This window comes from Vicia villosa, linkage group LG3, assembly GCF_029867415.1.
Source record: "Vicia villosa cultivar HV-30 ecotype Madison, WI linkage group LG3, Vvil1.0, whole genome shotgun sequence".
Classification (NCBI taxonomy): Eukaryota; Viridiplantae; Streptophyta; class Magnoliopsida; order Fabales; family Fabaceae; genus Vicia; species Vicia villosa.
Window position 1 is genome coordinate 118,856,572 of NC_081182.1, and position 27,510 is coordinate 118,884,081.

The 27,510-nt window shown below is 29.0% G+C and overlaps 3 protein-coding genes across 19 annotated transcripts; all 3 read right to left on the reverse strand.

Moving 5' to 3' along the window:
• Positions 1-726: 726 nt before the first annotated feature.
• LOC131658868 (F-box protein SKIP23-like) lies at positions 727-6,437 on the reverse strand. Its single transcript, XM_058928118.1, has 2 exons — positions 5,298-6,437; positions 727-843 (listed from the first exon to the last, which is right to left on the reverse strand). The coding sequence occupies exons 1-2, from the start codon at positions 6,435-6,437 to the stop codon at positions 727-729; spliced, it is 1,257 nt and encodes a 418-aa protein (XP_058784101.1).
• A 7,566-nt stretch (positions 6,438-14,003) lies between these two features.
• On the reverse strand, positions 14,004-14,672 carry LOC131658869 (uncharacterized). The gene has a single exon (XM_058928119.1). It carries the CDS (start codon positions 14,670-14,672, stop codon positions 14,004-14,006), a length of 669 nt encoding a protein of 222 aa, XP_058784102.1.
• A 406-nt stretch (positions 14,673-15,078) lies between these two features.
• LOC131662391 (citrate synthase, mitochondrial-like) lies at positions 15,079-19,288 on the reverse strand. Of its 17 annotated transcripts, none has more exons than XR_009301538.1 (8): positions 18,959-19,288; positions 18,731-18,809; positions 18,085-18,147; positions 17,821-17,862; positions 16,684-16,797; positions 16,482-16,545; positions 16,344-16,380; positions 15,082-15,980 (listed from the first exon to the last, which is right to left on the reverse strand). XR_009301538.1 is itself a non-coding variant. In XM_058932164.1 (6 exons), exons 3-6 carry the CDS (start codon positions 18,103-18,105, stop codon positions 15,798-15,800), a joined length of 360 nt encoding a protein of 119 aa, XP_058788147.1. In that variant the 5' UTR covers positions 18,106-18,147; positions 18,735-18,809; positions 18,959-19,288; the 3' UTR covers positions 15,080-15,797. The 17 variants fall into 17 exon arrangements, 4 of the variants coding, with proteins under 4 accessions (XP_058788148.1, XP_058788149.1, XP_058788147.1 ...); XR_009301533.1 differs by having other exon boundaries at positions 15,084-15,980; positions 16,482-16,604; XR_009301537.1 differs by lacking the exon at positions 16,344-16,380 and having other exon boundaries at positions 15,083-15,980.
• Positions 19,289-27,510: the final 8,222 nt, after the last annotated feature.

A 27,510-nucleotide genomic window follows, 5' to 3' on the forward strand; every position in this document is an offset into this window, starting at 1 on the left:
TGGAAGGAAAAAAGAGTGCAGGGTGTTGCAACAATAACAAAATCTAACCAAATTAATAAAAAGCTTGTTTAGTAAAAAGGGAAAATTCCTATGGATTAACTTGATTATAATGCAAATGGTCATTGTAGACATGCCTACATTGTTTTATAGAAAACTAATTGAAGCTTTTTGATATCTATACATCATTCTGTGTGCAAAGCTTTTTCAGCCATGTCCACCAAGCTGTCTTTATATTCATTGTGTTAACCTAACATCAAATCATAGAATTGAGACGGTCTTATACCAACCTTCAACATGTCGTTCATCTGCATTATATTTGAATCTTCCATTTTTCGATGTGAAGCAAGCATTCCATGGTACTTTTCATCTAAAAGCTCATGGTTGTGCTGATCGATAAAAACTGTTATCCACCAACTTTGTGAGAAACTATCTATATGCACTCAAAATTTTGCTTCACATCCAGACCGAGTATTAGGTTTACGCTAACGATTTCCTATTGTTAAACCTCTATCCTCCCTGAACCCCTGTTTGTGACAAACAAATGTCCTCTGTAATATTTCTCCTTTCTTGCTTCGAGGAATCTTGCTCTTGCAAACTGTAAACTCGTTCGTTTTAGCATACTGGTTGTAGAACAGATAAACCATGTTCAGGCTTGAAAATTGATTTTTTCTTGTCTTATGGGGACTTAATCTTTTCAGGTCCATACTAAGAATATCCTCCATACTATCAATATTTATCAATATTTATAATATTTTCAATAGATTCTCCATCCTCAGCACTAATATCATCAACAGTAGTCTCACCTGTTTCATTAACAACTTTTGTAGACACGTCTTCTAGTCCCTATCACAATAAACAACATAGTTTTAACATAAGTACTAAAGTACACTAATACAAATATTTGAAAATTTCTCCTTTTACCTCCATATCACCTATAACTATTCGACAAATGGTACCGATGCTCTTTCTTCATTTCCTGTACCAATTAACTATTCGGCAAATGGTACCGATGCTCTAATTCACGTTATTTTATAGGAAAAATTACAAATATATATACTCAAGCACATTTGGGATTAAGAATTTGGTGTCGCTTTATAAAACGCCAATTATCAAACTATGGAAATTGGACATGGTGTACTTTTCTTTAAACGGTGACCGCCGGAAAAAATGACAGGAAAAATTAAGAAACATGGAGAGATGGAAAGATAGATATACGGAAATACTGCAGATGTTTTAGAATTGTACGAAACACAAATCTAAAAATATTGTTGATACCTTAAAAAAAACTTTTGACATTATGTAAAAAAAAATCACCTATAGCTAATTTTACATATTCTCAAGTGTATCATAATGGATTTTAAACATTCATTTAATCCTATTGCTATTTTTAGAGGCCGGTGAGGGACTTAATTGAACCCTCACCTTAGACATAACCTTGTAATTTACATTTAATTACAATAAATGCTATTATAAATTATGAAATCTTTTTTAGTGAAGATTCATTTTGGTCCCTCGCAAATATTAGAAGAGTCAAATTAGTCCCTCACAAAAAAATTGACCCAACTTAATCCCTTACAAAATTTAACCGGATCATATTAGTCCTTCTGTTAATATTTTTCTCAAATCGGTTATTTTCTACTTCTAAATCGGTTCTTTTCATACTTTTAAACCGTGACGGAACTGACACGTTGGATTTTATTTTTATTTTTTACTTTTTAAATACTAAATTAATTTATTTTTAATTTCATTTTTAAACAGTTATCAATGAATAGTATCAAAAAAGTCAAAATTGTTTCTTATAAAGTAATTTTTAAACAAGTAATTTTCTTGATTTCTACTAATATTAACAAATTATATACATAAATTTTTACCTATGAGGTCTCAAATCCAAGTCCCTTCAGGTTATAAAATGATTTTCACTTTACAATTAGACAAATCAATTTCTATCTTTAATAAAGTTACTATAATTTACAACTAGAAAAATCAATTTCTATTGTTAGTAAAGTGATTATTATTTACAACAAGACAAATCAATTTCTATTTTTAATAAAGTGACTATCATTTACAACTAGACAAATTAATTTTTATTGTTAGTAAAGTGACTATCATTTACAACTAGATAAATCAATTTCTATTGTTAATAAAAAGATTATCATTTACAACTAGACAAATTAATTTTTATTGTTAGTAAAGTGACTATCATTTACAACTAGATAAATCAATTTCTATTGTTAATAAAAAGATTATCATTTACAACAAGACAAATCAATTTTTACGATTAATAAGGTGACTATCAATAACAACTAGACAAATCAATTTTATTGTTAGTAAAGTAACTATCATTTACAAATATACAAATCAATTTCTATTGTATTAAATTGACTGTCATTTAATCTGAAGGGACTTAGGTTCGAGACCATATTGATACAAATTTTGTATTTTTTATTTTAAATTTATAATTGTTTAAGATTAGTCACATTGGCCTGAGTTCAACTCGTTATAAGAAACAATTTTGGCTTTTTTATATTATTAATTTATAATAGTTTAAAAATGAAATTAAAAATAAAAATCAATTTAGTATTTAAAAGATGAAAAATAAATAAAATCTAACGTGGTTGTCCAGTCATGATTTAAAACTAAGAAAAAAACCCGATTTCAAAAAAATATTAGTAGAAAGACTAATATGATCTGGTTATATTTTATAAGGGATTAAATTGTGTCTATTTTATTGTGAAGAACTAATTTGACTCGTGTAATATTTGTGAGGGACCAAAATGGGTCTTATTTTTTTTTTTGTGTTTTCATTGTAGTAATTAATTATAAGATTAAATGAAAAAAAATTTATTAATAGTTTTTATAATTTTAATTTCGTTTATTTAAATCATAGTTTTTATAATTTTAATAGTTTTCAATAATTTTGAAATTTTAAAAAATAGGTATTTTTTAATATTATTTTTATAAACTATCTTATGGAGAATAGTTCGATACAATTACTTAGGTGTGGTTTGTACTACTTTCCAATGACAATATGATAAGTGTATCATTTCCTTTTACGCATATGTATTTTTTTCTTCCTATTTCACTCCTTAAATAATGTCAAAATACACTCGTCATATTTTCGTTGATGAATAGCATAAACCACACCTAAGAAATTGTAGGTAAGTTTTCTCCCTATCCTAATTAGTTTTAGTGTTGATAAAATAAAGGGTAAATTACACTATTGAAGATGAAACTAATGGTTTCAATTTTTCCACTAAAGGGTGAAGTACACATAGTTTCCATCAAAGATCCCATATGTCCTAGATTGTTTGGTCCTTCCCAAGGTAGTTTTAATCATTTCACACACAAGGATCAATAGGCCAGTTGGCATCTCCTTCGATGGCGTCCTAATCAGTTTTCTCTTACATGCCTTATATTTGAGGTACTATGGACCATAATGTTTTTCGCTTAACCACTTTGTCTTTACAATCTTTGGGCTTGATGATTGGGGACCATAATATTCTCACTTAATCACTTCGCTCTTACATGCATTGTGCTGAAAGGACTATGAAGTGAAATATCTTTGATATGGCCCATCAACTGGACGCATAAAATCTCTAACTATTAAATAACATAAAGTACATCTAAATAGTAAGTGGTGACATCATGTGGCGAACATGTGATCAACTTGTTTCACTTCTCTTTGTTGTATATTGTAGGAGAACGTAACAAACCACGTTTTTAAGTGATTCAAATAAAACTCTCCCAGTTAATAACTAAAGTACTCACGGTTCTAGGGATTGACCACCTCTCCTACATAAAAGAGATAACTTAGCCCAATCCCTCCATTAGTGAGTCAAAACCCACGAATGCGTAGTTGAGTTTGTAGGCTTTATAATCAATCTATCCATTGACTCCTCGGTTAGATGACTGATTCAATAAATAACCAATAAGGCAAATGTGTGGATTCATTCAATTTTTCACAAATCAGAACATAAAGCCTTATTGTGCTCAACTATGCATGCAGTGTAAAGTCTATTCTAATCGTTGCATGTAATGGTATAAATCTTTAAAAACCTGACATTCCTCTTATATACTCTCTCCATCCCAAAATGAGTGACCCATTTAGAATAAAATGATGTCCCAAAATAAATGATATATTTCAATTTCCAATACACTTTTCCAATTCTATCCTCTAATTAATAAAAGTTTCATCATTTCCAATACATAATAAGGGTACTATAGTAAAAATACTATTATCTCTCTTACTTTTAACCACTTTTCTTAATCTGTGTGAAATGGTGGGCTGAGTCACTCATTATGGGACGGAGGGAGTACTACTCTCTTTTCAAAGTAAGAAATAGTACTTTAGACCGATAGTCCCATTATTCTTTTTGTTGAAAAAGAAAACTATATTGAGCGTATTTGTTTAAAAAACGGTCCAGAGTTCTACCTCTCAGAAGTACGCTCCTTATTTTTTATTTTCTCACAATGTGATTAAAAAAATCAAAACTAAAATAAAAAAGTATATTTAAAAAATTATTTATAATAATTTGAAGTTAAATTCAAATTTTAGATGCATAAATCAATATTTAAATTCAAAATAAATTATATTAATCAAAAGAACTATTTAGAAATAAAATAATATTGAAATTTTAAACTAATATTTAAAAGTTATGTATGAATCACACTAAATTTGTATGAGACCCACATTATTTGATGTAATCATATATAGATTCAAAATAATAAAAAAAGAATAAGTTGTTTTGTTAAGTCCCTTCATTCTTTTAATAAATCTATTTTTCATCAAATTTCTCTTTTTTTATAATATGGATTTAAAATACCTTAAATTTTAAATCCTTATACATATGATGCGGGATTTACTGTTTGTTGGCAGCTTTACTTATTCAAATTTTAAGATTGAATTCATAACTATAATGTTGTTCAAATCATTCCTTAAATTTCTGAAATTAAAATGCCAATGATTCAATGCTAATTGAATTGTTTATTATCAATTAAAAATCTTGATTTTTTATCAAAAGTAATCTAACGGATTAAAATTTTTAATAATGCATAACTCATTACTCCTCTTTGATACAATTCCAAAAATTAAAATTACAGAATTGAAATAAAGATAAAAATTAACTAAAATATTTAAAATAGTAGTATTATTATAAAAATCTTAAATTCTTTTCATATATGCAATACACATAAATTTTTGCCAAGAGCAATATAGTAATGTAAGAGGAATAATAAACAAAATATCATATTTCAATTTGAGGATGTCAATCTCATTGAAATGGTGGAATAATCCATACCGCAGGTGACATTCGTTTAAACCAAGGACGAAAAGGACAATGTTCGCTAAACTTTTCCTCTTTTACATTGTAGATTTTCATATCAAATGGTCCATTAGGATAAGGTAGCGTGTCTCCGTAAAAATCAGCTGTATAATAAATTGAATCCTTTTGAAGATAACTAGAGAAATATGAAGCTGACACAGCAATTGAATCACTATCACCTACGAATAAGACATTATCTCCTAAACTATCAATTTTTAACATTTGTATAAGTTCACCCGTTTGAAGATCCAATTCCAAATTATATACTTCAAATTTTTCCGCACCATTACTAGGTTCAACATTATCTTCATCATTTTCGTCACCAGGATACCCCATAAATTTTCTTACAAGCCATAAGTCACCTTCTAATGATTTTACAAGATAAGTTCGATCAGCATAATCATCCTTCTTCAAAGAAACAACTTTGGGAATTACCTTTCCACCCTTTAAATAAGAATAATCAAAAGAGATAATGATATTCGAATGTCCCACGGCATAGACTAGGTCTTTGTAGAATATAACATCATTGAAGACATTGAAGACGTCATGAATATCATGAATATAAGTCCAATTCTTTTGTCCAACTTTTAAGAAAGCAAGATGTTTCCACATAGTGTAAATTGCTACAACTACAAAATCGCGTGGCTTAAATGTAGGATTAGTAGATAAAATAACCTTATGCACATTATACTCATAACGGTCTTTTCTTCTAAACAAATTTGGGAAGTAAAGGGGTGGTAAAGTGATAGATGCCCCATTTTTAAAAGAATTGAGGAGTGTTATACCCGTAGCTTGAGAACTATAATCCACCTTGGCTAACCAACCATGACTTGAACCACAAAGCCTCTTGTTACAACGTACAGGTAGTTTGAGGTTGTAATCTTTTTTTGATGAAATTCCGTATAAACTTATTTCTGTCCTGCTCTTATTTCTTGTGGGAATCATAAGCATGGGTAACACATTATTTTGTATTTGTGGATTTTGATAGTTAAACTTTGCAATAGAATACCAATTTTTGCATACGCGGCTGAAAGAGATGTGATCAATAGTTTCTACTAACTTATCAAAAATCAAACTTAAAGAAAGTGATTCTAAATTCCTCCAATCTATTTGCATACTGAATGCTGAAAACAAGTATAAGAAAAGAAAAAGGCTATTTGTTTTTTCTTCAGAAAGCAAGAAGAAAACACAGTAGTTAAAATATCAGAAAATCGTACATTGTTCTTGGTGTTTGATATATTTATATTAAATAATTCCAATTTTTATTATCTTAGGATGCCCAAAAAATCAGAGATTCTGTTAGAGAAAATCTCTACAATTGATAGGGTAGTTTCTATATTTAGGTCAATCACATTAATTTATCTCAATCAATATTCAAATATAGTTATGTTTGAGATTTTTATATAAAGTTAAAGATACAAAATAAACATATTTTTTTTAAACTAGTCACGGATATGTTTTAGATTTAGTAATTTCATACATTTATTTATTTATTGATTATTTTATTATTTTATTAAAATATATTTATAATCAACGAAACTTTCTCCACTAAAAAGGGAGATTCTAGTTGTTGCTGCAGTTTACAAACTTTCACAATTTGTATTCATATTCTTTTTTCTAATAAAATTATAGAATTGTAGAATTTCTACTAACTTAAAAATAAAATAAAATTGTAGAATTTTTGTTTTTACCATTTTACTCTATTTGTTGCCGAGGGTTCAAAAGTTAATTGACAAAAAAAAAACCCTCTTACTCAATAAAAACACATGATACATATAAAAGTTGAATAACTACTAAAAACTCACCTACAATCGCGAATACATAAATTTAAATTCTAATACAACCTTGATTACATAAGTTCAAATTCTAATGATAACATTCAAATATCAACTTTTACAAGTGGAGCTAGAATTTAAGAACACATAATTAATATATTTTATCTATATATAAATAAGTATATGGATTATTCAATAATTTTATAAACAACTTTTTCTTATGATATAGATTAGAGTGGTCAAATCCAAGTAAACACCGCAAATTAATTTAAAAATACGGAAAAATTACAAAAAGAAACTAATAATTTTGAATGTATTTGAATTCTGTTTTATAAAAACTATTTATATCGGGTTGAATTTTAGATTAATTTTTTAAAACTGGTCTAAACCAAACTGCATTTACATAAAAAAATTTCAAGTGCATTATTTCTATCTCCACTTTCACACGATTATCTTGAATCCTAAATAACTTGGACGTTGGAGTGCTAACCCTGCAAGCAACCCCTAAGTCCATCGCACCAGAAGTTAGCAACACCGATTCAAGAACAACTCATTTAATTCACGATACGTCACGATCACAACCTTCGGATCGAGATGTTACTCCCATGAATCATTGTAGCTTCCGTAATCTCATCTATTTCTGGTGGGAAACGACTTATGATTCCTATGATTTTAGCAAGTGGCTGAGCCGACACTATGGTAGACATGACTATTTTTTATTGACACTAACATGTTAGCTTCTAGCCTTTTAGTCTGCTCCTAACACCGACGCTAACTCGACGTTAAACCTGCAATTGGTGTTATTTTTTTGCTTATAGAGTCGAAGTATGGTCGGCGCTAAATAATATTTTCTAGGAGTGATAGAAACTATCTAAATTTCTTTTCTGAAGGTTTTAAAAAGTTCTTTCTAAAAAAATCAAATTTTTATTTCTAAGTCGGGATTTTTATTACTTTTATGATTATCTTTTAAAATTTTAAAAATTCATATTTAATTCTTCTCATTTAAAAAAAATTTCTAAAGTTTGGTAAATAAATATTTTACAGTATTATAAAAATTAATTAAAAAAATTATTAAAAAATTTAAAAAATTAAAAGGTAGTTAAGTTGTTTTTAAAATTTTAAAAATTAACAAGACTAAAACTACATGCATAAAAATTGTATAGTGACTAAAATATGTCATTTTTTTAATACGGACAAAAAATAAAATTTGAGATATTTATAAGAATAAAAAACATATTTAAACTTTTTTTTTCAAAACTAAAACTAATTAGGATAGGAAGAAAACTTATCTACAATTCCTTAGTTGTGGTTTATGTTATTTATCAATGAAAATATGACAAGTGTAGTTTGACATCATTTAGGGTCCGTTTGGTTGGGAGTAGATGAAGGGGAGGAGAGGGGAGGGGTGGTGATATTTATAATAATATGTGTTTGGTTCATTTTTTATAAAGGGAGGGGAGGGGAGGGGAGCAAAATCCCTCCTAAGCTCACTTTTTGCTCCCCTCCAAATTGGAGGGATTTGGAGCGAAGATTTAATAATTATAACTTTTTAATTTTCCCTATTTTAACCTCAATCATTTTTTTAATTCCAAGATTGCCCTTATTGAATTATTAAATACTAAATTTTTTTCTCTGAATTATTTCACGTTTATTTTTTTCTACTGTGCGGTTGCTATTTGTGCGTTGTTCCTCTCAGATGAATTATTTTCCTTTTTATTTTGTTGAAGTTCCCTTTTTGATATCATTATTTTTTTTATAATAATAACATACTTATACTTATATTGGTTCTTATATATGATAGTAATAAGGCTTTTTTTATTATACTATTAATAATAATAACAATATCCAAAATATGCAAATATAATATATTTATGTTATAAATAAAATTTTTAACTCAAATATTATATGTTTAAGTTTTTAATATTCTAATCTTATTTTATTTATTTTTTATTATAGAAATTGTCTTATTGGGTTAGATGAATCATAAGTTCAGATAATGGTTTGATTTGCGTTGAAGATATATAGTTCAATTAGTGTGTGTTGTTGTTTACGATTATATTATGATTTATGAATGAACAAGTTTTTATTTGGTGAAATTTACTCAATATTATTGTTATTTAGAATTATTTTTACTAAGCATAAATAATAATATTTATAAGGATAAAAAGGTAAATTTATTTTAAAATCCCTACCCTCCCCTTGTGAAAATTAAGTATTGATTTAGATAAAGGATATTAAAATTATAAAAACTAAGGGACAACTTCTCTACCCAGCACAAAAACTATTAAAAGAATTTTTTTTCATTTAATCTTATAATTAATCTATCATATAAGAAAAGTCTACAATTTCCTCATCTCTTAGCTATGCCACATCAGCCTCACAAAATTCCACATCATTCCTTTCTCACTATAGGATTGAACTTTAAACCTCCAACCTCTCATGATCTTGCAGTTACAAATTATTTACTTTCTCTGGCCATTCACATTCACAACTGCTTACAGCACTAATGACCTCATATAATGCTTCTGTCTTCCAAGCCCCTTCTGCCTTCCAAGCCCTCCACCTTCCACGTTCCAAAACACTTTTATCATTACTATATATAACCATCACACTTTCACAGTATCTATCATGTTCATCAAACCTAATCGTGGAAAATTTTGGTTTATACTATTTTTGCAATTACAGTCATTCCCACCCCACGACTATTCATGTGGAAAATTTTGGTTTATACTATTTGGATTTTTTTTCTGGTGCAGACAGTAGAAAACATCGTCTATACGATTCGTTTGAAATAAATATTCTTCTTTGACTGTCCCAAAAGTTTGAGCTATAGAAGTAGAAATCAAGTTGTCTGGTGTCAATATACAATGGAGAATCTGCTTGAAATTACTGGATTATGCTTGCGCAAGTTTTGTCAAAAATGTAGATATTATACTATGTAAATAACATGATATTTTATATTAATTCTTAGAATGAACTTTAATTTTTTATATTTTAAGTGCAAATATTAATAAATAATTATTAATTGATTGATTTTATGTTTGAGTGATATTTATATTAAATCTTAGTAATTATAGAAATTGTAGATATTATAATATGTAAATAAGATAATATTTTATATTAATTCATAGAACTAAAGAATATTTTAGTTAGGTCAAATTAACAAAGTTAGTTTTATAAAATATTATTGATATTTATTTATTATAAGGTCGAACAAAACAAAAAATAAAGATAAAATATTACAAATTAAAAATGTATACATAATTTTGAAATTTATAAGAAAATAGAATCAAAGAGTAAAGAAAAAAACATTATATTTGTTTAGGTAAATAAAGAGTTTTGAAATGAAAAGACATAAATCATTTACCTAATTTTTTGATTTAATGTGATTACAATTTTTAACTTCTTATCCATAATAATCCAAGCATTATGGTCGATTTGAACGTGATTTTAAAGAATGATTTGTTGAAATAATGAAGCAGCACACCTATTTTCTTGATATGGAAATAATTGGTATATTATTGCAAATTTTAATAAATAAATTTCTTTGATTAATTGATTTTATCTTTGAGTGATATTTATATTAAATCTTAGTAGCTATAAAAATTATAGATATTATAATATATAAATAACATAATATTGTATATTAATTCATATAACTAAAGAATATTTTAGTTAGGTCAAATTAAAAAAATTAAGTTTATCAATATATATATATATATATATATATATATATATATATATATATAATTTATAAAGTTAGTTTTATAAAATATTATTGATATTTATTTATTCTAAGGTCGAACAAAAAAAAAATATAGAATATAATAAAATATTACAAATTCAAAACATATACATAATTTTGAAATGTATAAGAAAATAAAATCAAAGAATAAAGAAAAAAACAGTATATTTTTTTTAGGTAAATAAAGAGTTTAGAATGAAAAGACATGAATCATTTACTTATAAAAAAGTTAAATATCATAATTATCTTTAGTAATAATTGATAGATTGATTGTAACTTTTAATTTATGATTTAATGCATGTGATTGCAACTTTTGATTTCTTATTCTTTTAGTACTTACCATATGTATATTTAAATTATTAGATTTGAGAAAATATTGTACTTTTATATCTTACAAAATTATATTGTTTTTACAATACTGTATGATTTACCTAAAAATAATATAATTTTGAGTAAATATTGTACTTTTGTATGATTTACCTAAAATTATCTAACTTTGTAAGATATAAAAGCCTTTTTAACGACCCATACCTTAAAATCAGTACGTTGGGAATAATTTAATTGATATAGAATCAATACATTAAAATCATATCAATTACTTACCAATATCTTAATTGGTATAAAATAAATACATTACAAATATATTTAGTACTCCAATTATATTGATGTTGTATCACCAAAAATTGAGTGAATCATATTATCATTAAAAATTAATAAATATAATTTATCTCACTTGATTTCCTTCAAAATTATTTAATAGAAACTTTCCAAAATAATGAATTTATCAACATAATTTTGAAACCAAATTTCATATGGTTAGAATATTTGTAACCTCTCATTTAACAAAAGGATAAATATTATTAGACACATATTTTAATAAAATGTTTTAGGCATATCATTGCTTTTATATATTGTATGGAGTTTTTTGATAAAAAATTCATAGATATTATTATAAAAATAAAGTATATTTTCAAAATGTTTAAAATACAACATGTGTCATCGTCATTCTCTGTATAGAAAAACTAACTACTATTTTCTATTTTCACTTTATTAAGATTTCTTACTAATACTACTAAATTATTTAAAATATAAAATATGAATGAAATTTTTTAGAGATTATTAAATAAAATAAATATATTAGATCTATTGACTTTTTAAAAAAAAATATTTAAAAATAACTATGGGTGTTAATAAGCATAAGTAATCGAATGAAACATAAGTATTGTATGAATAAATAGTAATAAAATGAAACATAAGTAATGTATGAATAAATAGTAATATAATGAAACATAAGTAATATATGAGTAAATAATATCAAAATTGTATTATATTTTTTATTAATCATACAATTTGTTTGTCATTTATAAAATTTAAAATTTAATTGAACAAGTTCATCAATAATCAATATATATATATTTATCTATATATAATATAATATAATTGAAATATTACCATTAAAACTTTAATGGGTCAATTCTATCCAAATACAAAATAATATATTACGGATACACACGGATAATTATATGGTACGCACATATGGTACTGATATTAACACATTTAATTAAATGTAATAACGAGAATAAGTTTACAATTGATTTAAATAGTTGGCTTAATTGCAACTTTGGTCCACCTATTTTGTCTTTTTCTCGATTTTAGTCCCCCCATTTTTAAAACCACAATTTTGGTCCCCTTTTTGAGTTTTCTAATGAAAAAGAGACATGAATAGGGACTAATTTTGCAGAAAAAACAAAATAGAGAGACGAAAATTGCACAGAAAACTTAAAAAAGGGACTAAAATAGTGATTTTTAAAATAGAGGGATCAAAATCAAGAAAAAGACAAAATAGGAGGATTAAAGTTGCAATTAAGCCTAAATAGTTTTATAAATAATTCCAAAACAAAAATATTTATATATAGGAATAATTAACTATTGATTCAAACATTTTATATATGGAATAATATATTTGATTTGTAAATTGAGTTTAATCAATTATATTAAATATTTATTATTAATTGTATTATATAATTTGATAGAATATTTCTTCATTATAATTTGTCAATTTAAGATTTTTGTTATTATAAAAAAATTTAATTATCATCAAATATTTTTAAACAATGTTAAAATTAATTTATTTTTGTTTCAAAAATATCATCAAAATATTGAATATTAATAAAAACATGAAGTTACTGATAAAAAAATTGAATATTAACGGGAACACGTAGTTATTAATCAAAATATTGAATATTAATAGAATGTTTTTTTAATATTAATGGGTACATGAAGTTACTAATCAAAATATTGAATATTAAAGATAATATTAAATTACTGATCAAAATATTAAATATATTGAATATTAACGGAAACATGAAGTTACTGATAAAAAATGGCATGTTAACGAGAGCATAAAGTTACTGATCAAAATATTGAATATTAACGAGAACACGAAGTTATTGATCAAACTATTGAATATTAACGGGAAAACAAAGTTATTGATAAAACTATATTGAATATTAACGAGAACATGAAGTTATTAATCAAAATATTGAATATTAACGAGAACATGAAGTTAGTAATTAAAATATTGAATATTAACGTGAGTATTAAATTACAGAGCAAAGTATATAATATTAACGGGAACATGGAGTTACTGCTAAAAATATTGAATAATAACGGAAACATGGCGTTATTAATCAAACTATTGAATATTAACAGGAACAAATTTGAAACATTAACAGAAACACGAAGTTAGTGATCAAAATAATGAATATTAATGGGAACTTGAAGTTATTGATCAAAATATTGAATTTTAACGGGAACATGAAGTTACTGAACAAAATATTGAATATGAACGAGAACACGAAGTTACTGATCAAAATATTAAATATTAAGGGGAACATGAAGTTACTGGTCAAAATATTGAATATTAATGGGAAATGAAGTTTATTGATCAAAATATTGAATATTAGTGGGAACACGGAGTTACTGATTAAAATATTGAATATTAACGGGAGCACGAAGTTATTGATTAAAATATTAAATATTAACGGGAGCACAAAGTTAATGATCAAAATTTTGAATATTATCGAAAACATTAAGTTTTTTTTTCAATAGGCAAATGATATAAGTAATCGCACTAGGGGTGCAACCCTTACAACAGAGAAATTACAGAGAATTGAAACAATCCAAAGGGGATTTAAACCAGTCATAGAAGCTACAGAAGGACAAAGGATTGCTACTAGCTAGCCAATTCCAAGATAAATACAAGATATTAGAATACACCACGTCGAAACTATACGACACCTTATCGAAAATCATCGCGTTTCTCATAAACCAAATGCTCCAAGATGTAGCTATCCAAATGGTGTTGATTTTCAGTCTTGAATTTGCCATTTTCACCTTGTCATGAAACTTGCCAAACACCATGAACTCATCAAGAGAGAATGAGAGATCAACTCCCATCCATGTGAAAATTCTGCCCCACAACAGCTTTGAGACGGGGCAATCGAAAAATAGATGGTTCAAGTTTTCCGGTTGCAACCGACAAAACTCACAGCAAGCATTCGTAGCGTCGAAGGTGACACCTCTTCTCAAGAGCGAATCCTTTACCGGGAGTCTTGATATGAGAAGTCTCCAAGCGAAAACCTTGAATTTGAGAGGGACCGACAAATTCCATAAGACTTTAAGCATATCCATTGTTTCCACGGGCCAGGCTATCTCCTTATTCTCCGCAATTATAGCAGACACGGAAGCCACGGAGAAGGAACCGCTACTGTTTTGATTCCAAAGGAAAACGTCATCGACATGCTGGACAGGAGAGGACGCTGTCAGCATCGAAAACATTAAGTTACTATCCAAAATTTAAAAATTAACAGGAACAAATTTTGAATATTAACGGGAACACAAAGTTACTAATCAAAATAATAAATGTTGACGGGAACACGGAGTTATTGACAAAATATTGAATATTAACAGGAACATTAAGTTACTGATAATTTTTTTTGAATATTAACGGAAACGAACTTGGAATATTAACGGGAACACGAACTTATTGATCAAAATAATGAATATTAACGGGAACAAGGAGTTACTGATCAAAATAATGAATATTAACAAGAACATGAAGTTACAGATCAAAATTTTGAAAATTAACGGGAAGAAATTTGAAATATTAACGGGAATACGAAGTTACTTATCAAAATAATAAATAATAACGGGAACATGAAGTAACTGGTCAAAGTATTTTTCTATTAATTATGCATTTTGAATGAATCATTATTATAAATGTAGTTTGTAGTGGTTTCTCATTGGCCTACAAGATAGAGCTGATAGTTTGAGATTAGGCTGATAGTTTGTAGTTATAACTGAGCCAAAATAATTAATTTTCTCCTTAGCTAGCAAAAAATAATCGATTCTCCTTAGCTGATAGTTTGAGATTGGGCTAATAGTTATCACTAATTGAATTATATAATTTGATTGAATATTTCTTCATTATAATTCGTGAATTTGCGATTTTAAAACTTTTCCTTCATTATAATTTGTTAAATAAAATATTACTCTTTTTATAACTTTTTCAATTTTACCCAAAACTTAATCTTTTACTAATATCTTTTATTTTTCTCAATCACAATGCGCGAAAACAACAGGTACCCGTGCGAACGCACGGGTAAGACACTAGTTACTTCAATGAAACACAATAAAAAATGAATTTCATAATTTACAATAGTATTTATTGTTATTAAATCTAAATTACAAAGGTATAAACTAAGAAAAAATTGTTTTCTTGATGATTACTAATAGTCCTACACAAATTCTATGACTTTTCAAATTGTGATAATTCAACCACGTTAGTAAAGTGGCCGAGAAATTAAGACCCTAAGTTGCAACAAACAAATGATAAAGCAGCAATGCAGCATTGGGATCATAGAACACTTTCAATAGAGAACCACAGTAAATGAGCTAACCAACTGTTGACTTGCTGCAGTTGACACCCCCTACAAACTCTTTATAAGGTAGACACCAGAAAACAGTTATAGATGATTTCTCAAATGATGCAGAACCGGCTAACTTATGTTGGTGCAAGCTTGAATCAGAATTTGAAGGGATGGGATGAATAACTTTGGTGATTGAAGCCATTAACAACTGAAAGAGTATAATTCCACCGGAAAAGATCACCCAAGTATAAGAAATTAGAATGAAGTTCATACATAGAAGAAAATAACCAATTAATGCTAGTTTAAGGTTTCCACTTTCATGGAATTGGGTCACGAACTGTGATTAACTTGGTCTCATCACAAAATGTAGCTTTAACCTATATTCAATTTTATTTGATTAAAGTATGACAATAGTATGTGCAAGTTCTTTCTTTCTTTTTCGGTATGAATCATGATTCATGAATCATTATGATGGGAAAGATAGAAGAGTACGATGACACATTACAACGAAATTTAAGCACATCCTTTTTAAGTTTTAAGATTAAAGGCATTTCCATCATGATATGAGTACCTGAACAATTCCAAGAGATATGGAGCAGGTGAAAGAACTTGTCTCCAGTGAAAATATGAAGACTGATTTAGATACACTAAACAAAAACACCTGGTGTTTACTTAAGATACCAATTTATGAATTCAAAAGAAAATGAACCTGGTATTTTGGAACGTCTTCGTAATTATTGAGCTAATGAATCTACTTGCACTTTGTTTGGTATCTTCAATACAATGTATGAATCGATTATATGAAAATACCCAAGAGTTTGTATCAGAACACCTTCATATAGGGTAATGTCATGATGTTAAACTACTTGTAAGCCACAAAATCTATAATAATAAGTTCAATTTGATTATACCTTTCCTGTCAATAAAAGCCACAGTATGGCCTCGGGTAAAGGCTCCCCACCAGGAAAAGCACCTGGAAGTGTTTTCTGGAAGCCAGGAATTGTCATGCCCCTAAAGCGAATTCCCTAAAACACAAAACAAGCTGACCTCAGATCCAATTAATGAGCATTAACAAGAAAATGCTACATCAGAGATTCTATCAACTAGTCAATAATCATTAGCAAGATGTAATCCACTTGTAATAATATTAATTAATTAATTAATTAATTAATTAATTAATAGTTAATAGTTGACATATATGATAAGAGAAAAACCCGAGTCAATTGAGATAGATACCTCAGATGGGTCAACAGCTGAGCCTAACCCCACTAAATTTGTCATTCCTCTCATTTAACCAAGTACCTTTTCAATTAGAGAAACGCACTTTCCAAAATAAGTTACATTGCAAGTGTGTAGACAAGAGAATGGGTTTAAACATTGATAAACAAACAGGGTATAATATCATCAAGTCTTACATATTATGTTCAAGGAATTGTGATGCAAAATAAAAGGCCAATTTTTATCATAGCTTTTAATCTGTTAATGATGATCATTGTAGCTATTATGGGAATTTTCATTCTTACTGAAAAATTATACCTTGGAGGATAAGTCCATAATATAATATAAAGTTTTGCTTTTCTTTATTTGAAATAAGTTGTATTTATTCCAATATGATATTTTTTTAAGATAAAAAAAGGTGACAAACGATTATAATTGTGGGAAAATTCTTAGGTGGACACGGACCTAAGAATTTGTTTTACACACAACCAATCACATAATTTTAATTAATTAAAAAATAAATTAAGAATTTTCTCTCTCCTTCATAATCTCAACCACCCCATGAATCCAATTAAAAACAAAATTAAAATAAAAATAAATTAAAAATTACTAGCTTCTTATTGGTTGTGCCTAAGAATAAAAATTTATGACCGTGTCCATGCAAGAATTGCTCATAATTGTGATGCTGATATACAAATGGACCACAAATTTAATTCAATCCAATACAAATATGTAATTACAATTGAAGGAAACCAAACAGCGAAAGCAACACAGATTATGCATCAACTCATCTAGCACAAGAATACCAAAACATAAAATTGCAGACAAACCTGATACTCTGGAACTAGCTCTTTCATCTTAGAATAAAGATCCTGCAAAACGCAAATACAAAAAAAATCAAAACTACGAGCAAAAGTCAAAATAGACAAATTCAAGACATACAAGCAATTTCATATATTAATTTTAGATCTACTCCAAAGTCCAATCAACACAAGATAAAACTACATAGTAACACAGAAAACTCACAAAACCTAATAATACCCACATTTACATTGACAAGGGAAGAGACAGAAACAGGAAGATAGAGATATTACAGTGTTAGTGGAGCTCTGCATTTGAAGCCATCGAAATAAATTAGTGAGACTAGGTTGTTGAGCCTGCCATGAAAAAAAATCATCATCACCAACCCATTAAAATGAACCAAAAAATTCAGCATGTTACAGAAACAATCAAAAACACAAATAAATTACTCAAAAAAATTAGCAATCGGAAAATATAGTAAAACAAGGATTTCAATTACTTATTTTCAGTTTATACCGCAAGGGATCGAAGTCTGAAAAATGAGAAAACACTTCTAACGAATGCCATTCAAATCAAACAATCAACAAAATAGACTGCATCCGATTATTAATATTAGTAAAATGTCATCCCACTGGAATTTTAGAAACAAAACCCGTGAGCAATTAGTCATAAGATCAAAGATGGTGTTGCGATAAAAACAGGAGGAAAATGGAACTCCAGGCTGGAGCACAGAAGTAAACAATTGAGTATCTACCATTAGAATGGGTAGATTAGATGACAAAATGCTTATGATGCAAGAGTTAGAACTGAATACCCACAAGAAGAATATGCATACTAAACAATCATTTTACAACTGAGTTGAATATAGTCTAAATGACAAATTACTAGATAAAAAGCAATATCAATTCAGAATGAGAAATAACTTAAATCAGCCAAAACCTGCTCGTATGAGAATCTATATCAGAGTTCAGGCTCCTACTTCTCCTTTTTCATTGTGAAATACAAGCAATAGCTTGTCCTATGAAAAATCAAAACAAAAATACAATAATAATAATAATAATAGAAATTAGTAAGGAGAATATGAAAGATAGAGTTCTAAAATTGAAATTAGAAATTGAAGTATAAGAGAAAAGAAAGCTACAAATCATTAAATGAATATAATCAAACCTCTGTTAAGTAAACATGAAGAAGATGGAAACTCTGCACTAGGATTTGGATTTGGGGCTCGAGATCAAAAATTGCTCAGAAATTTGAAGAGGGAGAGAGAGGATGGAAGAACATTTATCCAACTGATACTAAAAGAGGATAAGAGATAGATTGGAGGAGAACAATGTCGAGCGGAGACGGAAGAGGATGAGATCGATCGCAGACGAAGAACCAGGCTAATCGAAAACAGAGAAGGATGATGATCGGAAACGGAGAAGGACGTGGATCGGAAATGGATAACGATGATGATCAGTAAGGTTGTTCATGGTTCGGTTATTTCAGAAAATCCAACCAAACCGAACCGAACAAACTATTATATAATACATCCAAATTGTACTGAACCGTTTCAATTTTTTTTAAAATTCAATTGAATCAAAAGTTTTGGTTTCACATAAAAGTTCAAAATTGCAAACCGTATCAAATCAATACAAAACAGTTTTTTTTAAACCCAACCATTTACTAAAAAACTGAACGGTTATATTTAATTTTGAATTTTTTAATAAAAATTCTATTTAAATTTATTTTTGGTATTTTTTTAATAAAATTTTTAATATAATATTAATACACAATTTTTAACCAACATATTGATATAATAATAAAAGCCATGTATGTCCATATATATGTGTGATCTAGCGATAAAACGCTTAGGTCTTGAGAGTGTGATATATATATATATATATATATATATATATATATATATATATATATATATATATATATATATATATATATATGGGATAGGATCAAATGACACCAAGGTGTCAAAGTTTAATTTGACACCAAATCTCAACCGTTAAAAGAATTGATCCAACGGTGATACTAAATAGCCTATTTTTTAGGAGAGATATATGCTATGTATTATTTTATTCCATTTAGTATCACCGTTTGATCAATTCTTTTAACGGTTGAGATTTTGGTGTCAAATTAAACTTTGACACCTTGGTGTCATTTGATCATATATATATATATATATATATATATATATATATATATATATATATATATATATATATATATATATATATATATATATATATATATATGGCGGTCCTGACATTTTAGAGCCTCAGGACCAAAAATAAAAATAGACTTCTAAATATCTCTATATTTTATTTGAGTTGATATAATAGGATTAAGAAAGTGGAACTAACTCGAATAATTATAAGATTTTTAAAATACTATGGTAAACTAAACTAACTCTAGCTCAAAAATCTTTTAAATTTATTAATTTAATTTATATATACTTAATTATAATGATTTAATTTAAAATAATATTAATATTATAAAAAAATTTATATGATTATAAAATAATACTCCCTCCGTTCCTTTTTAAGTGTCGTTTTAGCAAAAAGCTCTTAAACCAAGATAGTGGATTATTAGAGTTACTTTTCCTAATATACCCTTATTTATTTTTCTTTTTCCAAATAAATTCAATCATAAACTCTCTTTTTTCAATAACTAATTAAAAAATTTGAGGTGGAATTAATGAGAAAATAAGGGTATAAATGACAAATTATAACATTAAATTGTAAAACGACACTTAAATAGGAACAAAAAAATTCTTCTAAAACGACACTTAAAAAGGAACGGAGGGAGTACAAAATAATATATTTTTTTTATGTAAAAATAATAATAAATTAAATACATATAATAGTGTGTTATATTTTATCATAAAAGTTTAATAATAAATGAGATGGTCTAATAATAAATTTAAAATTATTTATTTGTAAAATATCAGTATTATCTAAAATTTGTGTTTAAAAAAGCGAAATAAAACAAAAAACTTAGTTACATTTCACTAAAGATAAGGATTGAACACATCTCCACATGCTTGAAATTGTAAGCAACAACCGCTTCACTGAAGCTAATATATTACATTTAATCAACTCACCGAATATATATATATATATATATATATATATATATATATATATATATATATATATATATATATATATATATATATATATATATATATATATATATGTATATATATATATATATATGTATATATATATATATATGTATATATATATATATGTATATATATATATGTATATATATATATGTATATATATATATATATATATATATATATGTATATATATATATATATATGTATATATATATATATATATATATATATATGTATATATATATATATATATATATATATATATATATATATATATATGTATATATATATATATATATATATATATATGTATATGTATATATATATATATATATGTATATATATATATATATATGTATATATATATATATATATATATATATGTATATATATATGTATATATATATATATGTATATATATATATATATATATATATATATATATATATATGTATATATATATATATATATATATATGTATATATATATATATATATATATATATATATATATATATATATGTATATATATATATATATATATGTATATATGTATATATATATGTATATATGTATATATATGTATATATATGTATATATATGTATATATGTATATATATGTATATATATGTATATATATGTATATATATGTATATATATGTATATATGTATATATATGTATATATATGTATATATGTATATATCTGTATATATGTATATATCTGTGTATATATATATATATATATATATATATATATATATATATATATATATATATATATATATATATATATATATATATATATATATATGGCATATCACATGAGAATGACATATTTATATAAGAATGTGAGAATGAATCTGAACCATTGGATTTGAAAATAAATAGTGGAGATTATGAGTGAATCTTTTTTTTCTCTCTCCTGTATCTTGAAATAAATGAAATAGGAGAGAGAGAAAAAAAGATTCACTCATAATCTCCATTTATTTTCAAATCCAATGGTTCGGATTCATTCTCATATTCTCATATAAATATGTCATTCTCATATGATACGCCATATATATATATATATATATATATATATATATATATATATATATTGTGAAATTTTGGATCGAACTCTAGTATGGCCGAAGGGTAGCTTCTTGGTTCGACAGGATTAAGCATGAAGTCGAAGGTTGTTCACATGCTTGTGTCGAAGATGCTAGGGTTGTTAGCATGTTAAATTAGGTTTTAGTGTTTAAACCCTAATTTGTTAAGTTAGCTTGTTTATTAAGTTGGCTTGTGTAATGGGCCTTGTGGAAAAAGCCCATTAGTTAGTATGTTAAGTTTTATTATAAATAGCATACTAGTCTCTCATCATTGCTAAGCTGCAAATCCTAATTTAGGGTGAGAGAGGTTATTTGTTATTCTTGTAAACTTGTAATCTTGTTTTAAGAGAAAGTATAAGAATAGCAGTTATAACCAATTCTTGTGTTCCTCTTCTTCCTTGTCTTTTATTCTTCCTTGTCTTTTATTCTTCCTTGTTTTATACTTTGTTCTTGGCATTGAATTCACAACAAATTGGTGCGGTGAGCGTGGAGAAGATGCCTTCAACAAAGTATGAGATTGAAAAGTTCACCGGAGTGAATGATTTCGGTCTGTGGCGCTAGAAGATGAAAGCCCTACTGGTTCAGCAGGGTTGTTTGGAAGCGTTGAAGGGAGAGGCAGCCATGAATGCAGAATTGACGGCAGCGGAGAAGACAACTATGATCGAGAAGGCACACAGTGCAATTTTGTTGAGCCTTGGTGATAAGGTTCTCCGACAGGTATCAAAGGAGACGACGGCATCAGGGTTATGGGTGAAACTTGAAAGTTTGTATATGACCAAATCGCTGGTAAATCGACTCTACCTGAAGCAAGCTTTGTATTCATTCAAAATGATTGAAGACAAAGTATTGGCTGAGCAGTTGGATATGTTCAACAAGCTGATTCTTGATCTTGAAAATATTGATGTGAAGATCGATGATGAAGATCAAGCGCTGTTACTATTGTGTTCTTTGCCTCGATCACATGCTCACTTCAAAGAAACTCTCTTGTATGGAAGGGAGTCCTTGACGTTTGAAGAAGTTCAATCAGCCTTGTACTCTAAGGACTTGAATGAACGAAAGGAGCATAAACCTTCGACTGTTGGCGAAGGTTTGGCCGTTAAAGGAAAACTCTTACGAAAGGATAGTAAGTTCGACAAGAAGAAAGGCAAAAGCCAGTCGAAGTCTTACAGTGGCGAAGCATCTGGCATTCGATGCTACCATTGTAAGAAGGAGGGTCACACAAGAAAGGTGTGCCCTGAACGCCTGAAATATCATGGAGGTAAGGATAATGGCAACACTGCCATTGTTCAAGATGATTTCGAATCATCTGATGTTCTTGTGGTTTCAAGCAGTGACTCTAAGAAGGAGTGGATTATGGATTCAGGTTGCACTTGGCACATGACTCCAAACAAAGACTTGTTCGAGGAATTATGTGATCAAGATGGTGGATCGGTATTGCTGGGAAACAACAAGGCTTGCAAGATTGCAGGAATTGGATCTGTGAGATTCAAGCTCCATGATGAGTCAATAAGGTTGTTGACTGAAGTCAGGTATGTTCCTGATTTGAAGAGAAATCTGCTTTCTCTTGGTGAATTCGACAAGAAAGGATATGTTTTCCGAGGAGATAAAAATATCCTAAGAGTCATGAAGGGTTCGAAGGAAGTCTTGAGAGGCGTGAAGAAACAAGGCTTGTATACCCTTGAGGCTGAAGTTGTAAGTGGTTGTTAAGTGCCAAATTGTAGTTATTTTGTGTATGTAAATAGTGGCACTTATCAATGCTTTTTGTTAATACCGTTTGAATAATCCCCCGTTTTTGTGTAATTACGTTTACTTTACGAATACTTGTATTTTCATATACTTTTATACCGTTTGATAGTTTTGTTGTATTTTTGTAGGTATTCTTGCGTTTTCGGAGCCTTGAGGAATAAAGTGTCGAAGACACGGCTGCGAGAGCAAAGAGAAAATAATTCTGCTGTTCTGGTGCAGGGCGCTTCGCGCGCTGTAGGGCGCGTCGCGCCCTCTTTGAGTTTGAAGAACTTAGTCTGGCAGAAGATTGGGCGCGTCGCGCCGGATTTGGGCGCGTCGCGCTCTAGGGCGGTTTAGTAAATTTATAAAGGGCGCATCGCGCCGAAATAGGGCGCGTCGCGCCCACTGCGAAACTCAGTTTTGTATAAATAGTTAATAACAGATTTTTTTAGGTTTTTGATCACCTCTTCTTGACAAGTTGAGCTCTGATCCTTTTTTGGTAGTTTAGAGGCTTAGGAAACACCATTGGGTGTGACGTCATGTGGATTGATCATGGATCTGACTCGATTTCATTGTACCGGTGAGATCTTTCCGGTTCATCTTCTCTCTTCCCTTTGTTTCATTCCAATGGTGGGTGTTGTATGTATATTTCTACTCTTATTGTATGTATATTTGTGGATCTTGGGATCGTTTATATATTCGCTTTACAAATCTTCATTGTTGTTGTTCTTGATCTTTTTGCTTAAATGCTCTGGATTTGTGTTGTTGCAGACATGGACACCATAGATCTTGATTAGGAATGATAGCTGTTAGTTTCTGGGTTGCAGACATGGATTCAGGACTAACAATCTTAGTGGGTATCGAGTCTAATGCCTCCGTGTTGTTTGTGTCGGTGGAGAAATCGCTGATGTGAATAGTACGGTTGAGCTTTCGTCGGTGTTGCAGACATGGACACCGATGCGGCATCTCGAATGATGCCCGGTGATGTTGATGCGTATTGTGAGTGTCGAGCGATAGATCTTCAGATTTAAGTATTCGACGGGTAGAACGAAATGCAATTCCATAACTATTTCTCTTAGACTATTGAGATTGTTTATCTGCTTTTATTTACTTTTCCCGCATTTACCTTTCCGCAACCAATCATGAAACTTAGAACGCGAGATAGTCGAACGGCAGTTCTTCTCACCGATCTCTGTGGACACGATAATTCCCGGATAAATATTTCCAAAACTTTTGTTGCTTGCCGCTTTACCGCTCCAACAAAATGGCGCCGTTGCCGGGGATTGGTTGAGATTAATCGCATTGCGATGGTTTTATGTTTTAAGTTTCGTTTGTTAAGTGTTTGTGCAGGACGTTTTCTTTAGGTTGCGTTTGAGGCGAAAGCATTGGCGTACCGCGAGGAAGTTTCTTACCGTTCGCGAAACAATAAAGGCGTCGAGCTAACGACGTTAAACGAGCGCTTGTTGGGAGGCACCCCAACGGTTTTATTTTTCTGTTTTTCTGTAATTGAGTTGTGTAGGTGTTAAGTGGTGGCTCACTGAAAAATCTGTCTTTTTAGATTGGTCTGGTTTTTCTGGTGTAGCGCGCGTCGCGCGCTCATGGGTGCGTCGCGCGCTGGGTAGCTTTTGGCCAGTGACCTCTTTTTAACGGGTCACTCGGCTTACCTTTTTCCCACTTACACCAAGGCTTTATAGTATAGTATTTTATCGATTTATTTTTAATTCTTTTGTTTGTGTTTAGACTCAAATTTTGGCCCGATTACTTGGAGTCGCATTCGGTAATTCTCCGATTTTGATTGATTCAACAAGCTGGTTGTGCGGTAATGATTGATCGAATTTGTACATAGCAAGGTACTCGTTTATCGCATTCTATAGCATAGCATGTTTAGGAGACTTTTCATTTGTACAATTTTCATACTATTCATTCTTTTTGCATAACTTGCTCATGACTTGAATCACAATTAGTTATCTTTTTACCATAAATGTGAGGTGGCTTTCCATTGTGTATATATGCGAGCGACCAATATTTCTTGTTTTAACTAGATATTATTATGTTTAATCTTTCGTCTGTATTGATTTTGTGAATGCACGAAAGTGATCAAGGCACTTGTTTGATTTTGAGCACAACTACCTAGCCAAATGTCATTTTACCTTGTGAGTGTGTGACCATTCGTACCCCCTTTGAGCCTTTTTGTCATTGTCCATTTTGTTTTTGAACTTGAGACATAGTTCACCCTTTTTGATGGATTTTGATTATCTTTGTTTTCTTGACCTTAACTATGATGTTTAGTTGGATTTTTACCTTGCCTTAGAAAGTAGGGAGTATTCACTTGATATTGTGGTTGGATTCAAGTTGGGGAGAGGATGTTTGCTTGCTTATGTTGTGATTGATGTGAGGTTAAGAGAAGAAAAAGAAAAGAAAAAAAATATGTGAGAAAGAAAGAAAAGAAAAAGAAAGAAAAAAGAGAAAAAGTTTGAAAAAGAAAATAACAAAAAAGAGTTGAATAAGATTTGTGTTAATAAGTTTTGTGTTTGGTGTGAAACATGTGATGAAGAGAAAAGTTTGATTGAAATTCCTTTGTTTGAAACTTTGTGGAAGTAATTACTCCCTTAGGTTTAGACAAGTTTTTGTTTCGATTAGCTTTAGGACTTATCACTTGTTTGTTAACCGAGCCACATTACAACCTTGAAAGCCCTTGTGATTCGTGCCGTTGCATTTTCAATACTATTTTTAGATGAATGCATAATTTTGTCTATTGTTTTCAAGATTGTTGGATGAGTGTTCAAAGTCCTCACCTTTCGGTGTTTTTCATCTACCGATGAGTTTTTGCTAGGCGTGATTCATTATTGAGTTTGTTTTGTTTTAGGATGTTTTGTATGAATTTTTGTACTTAGGATTCGTTTCGTTTTCATGTTGTCGTTGTAGGATAGTGGTAAGTGTTTACTTTGTTCGTACGTTTTTGTTTGAACCGTACAATTGTTTTGTTTTTCCAAATCTTGTCGATTCTTGATTCTTTGGATTTTTACTTTTGCGATTTGAGTGTTTGGCCCTGTTTGAGGACAAACAGATTCTAGTTGGGGAGAGTTGTTAAGTGCCAAATTGTAGTTATTTTGTGTATGTAAATAGTGGCACTTATCAATGCTTTTTGTTAATACCGTTTGAATAATCCCCCGTTTTTGTGTAATTACGTTTACTTTACGAATACTTGTATTTTCATATACTTTTATACCGTTTGATAGTTTTGTTGTATTTTTGTAGGTATTCTTGCGTTTTCGGAGCCTTGAGGAATAAAGTGTCGAAGACACGGCTGCGAGAGCAAAGAGAAAATAATTCTGCTGTTCTGGTGCAGGGCGCTTCGCGCGCTGTAGGGCGCGTCGCGCCCTCTTTGAGTTTGAAGAACTTAGTCTGGCAGAAGATTGGGCGCGTCGCGCCGGATTTGGGCGCGTCGCGCTCTAGGGCGGTTTAGTAAATTTATAAAGGGCGCATCGCGCCGAAATAGGGCGCGTCGCGCCCACTGCGAAACTCAGTTTTGTATAAATAGTTAATAACAGATTTTTTTAGGTTTTTGATCACCTCTTCTTGACAAGTTGAGCTCTGATCCTTTTTTGGTAGTTTAGAGGCTTAGGAAACACCATTGGGTGTGACGTCATGTGGATTGATCATGGATCTGACTCGATTTCATTGTACCGGTGAGATCTTTCCGGTTCATCTTCTCTCTTCCCTTTGTTTCATTCCAATGGTGGGTGTTGTATGTATATTTCTACTCTTATTGTATGTATATT

Excerpts from the sequence above, each read along its gene's own strand:
- LOC131658869 (XM_058928119.1), bottom strand. The coding sequence starts at position 14,672 with ATGCTGACAGCGTCCTCTCCTGTCCAGCATGTCGATGACGTTTTCCTT.
- LOC131662391 (XM_058932165.1), bottom strand. The coding sequence starts at position 18,105 with ATGCAGAGCTCCACTAACACT. Across the intron at positions 16,798-17,820 it reads AGCTAGTTCCAGAGTATCAG|GGAATTCGCTTTAGGGGCAT; the intron begins GTTTGTCTGCAA and ends TTTGTGTTTTAG. Across the intron at positions 15,981-16,683 it reads GGCTTTTATTGACAGGAAAG|TTGTTAATGGCTTCAATCAC; the intron begins GTATAATCAAAT and ends ATACTCTTTCAG.
- LOC131658868 (XM_058928118.1), bottom strand. The coding sequence starts at position 6,437 with ATGCAAATAGATTGGAGGAATTTAGAATCACTTTCTTTAAGTTTGATT. Across the intron at positions 844-5,297 it reads TTAAACGAATGTCACCTGCG|GGACTAGAAGACGTGTCTAC; the intron begins GTATGGATTATT and ends TTATTGTGATAG.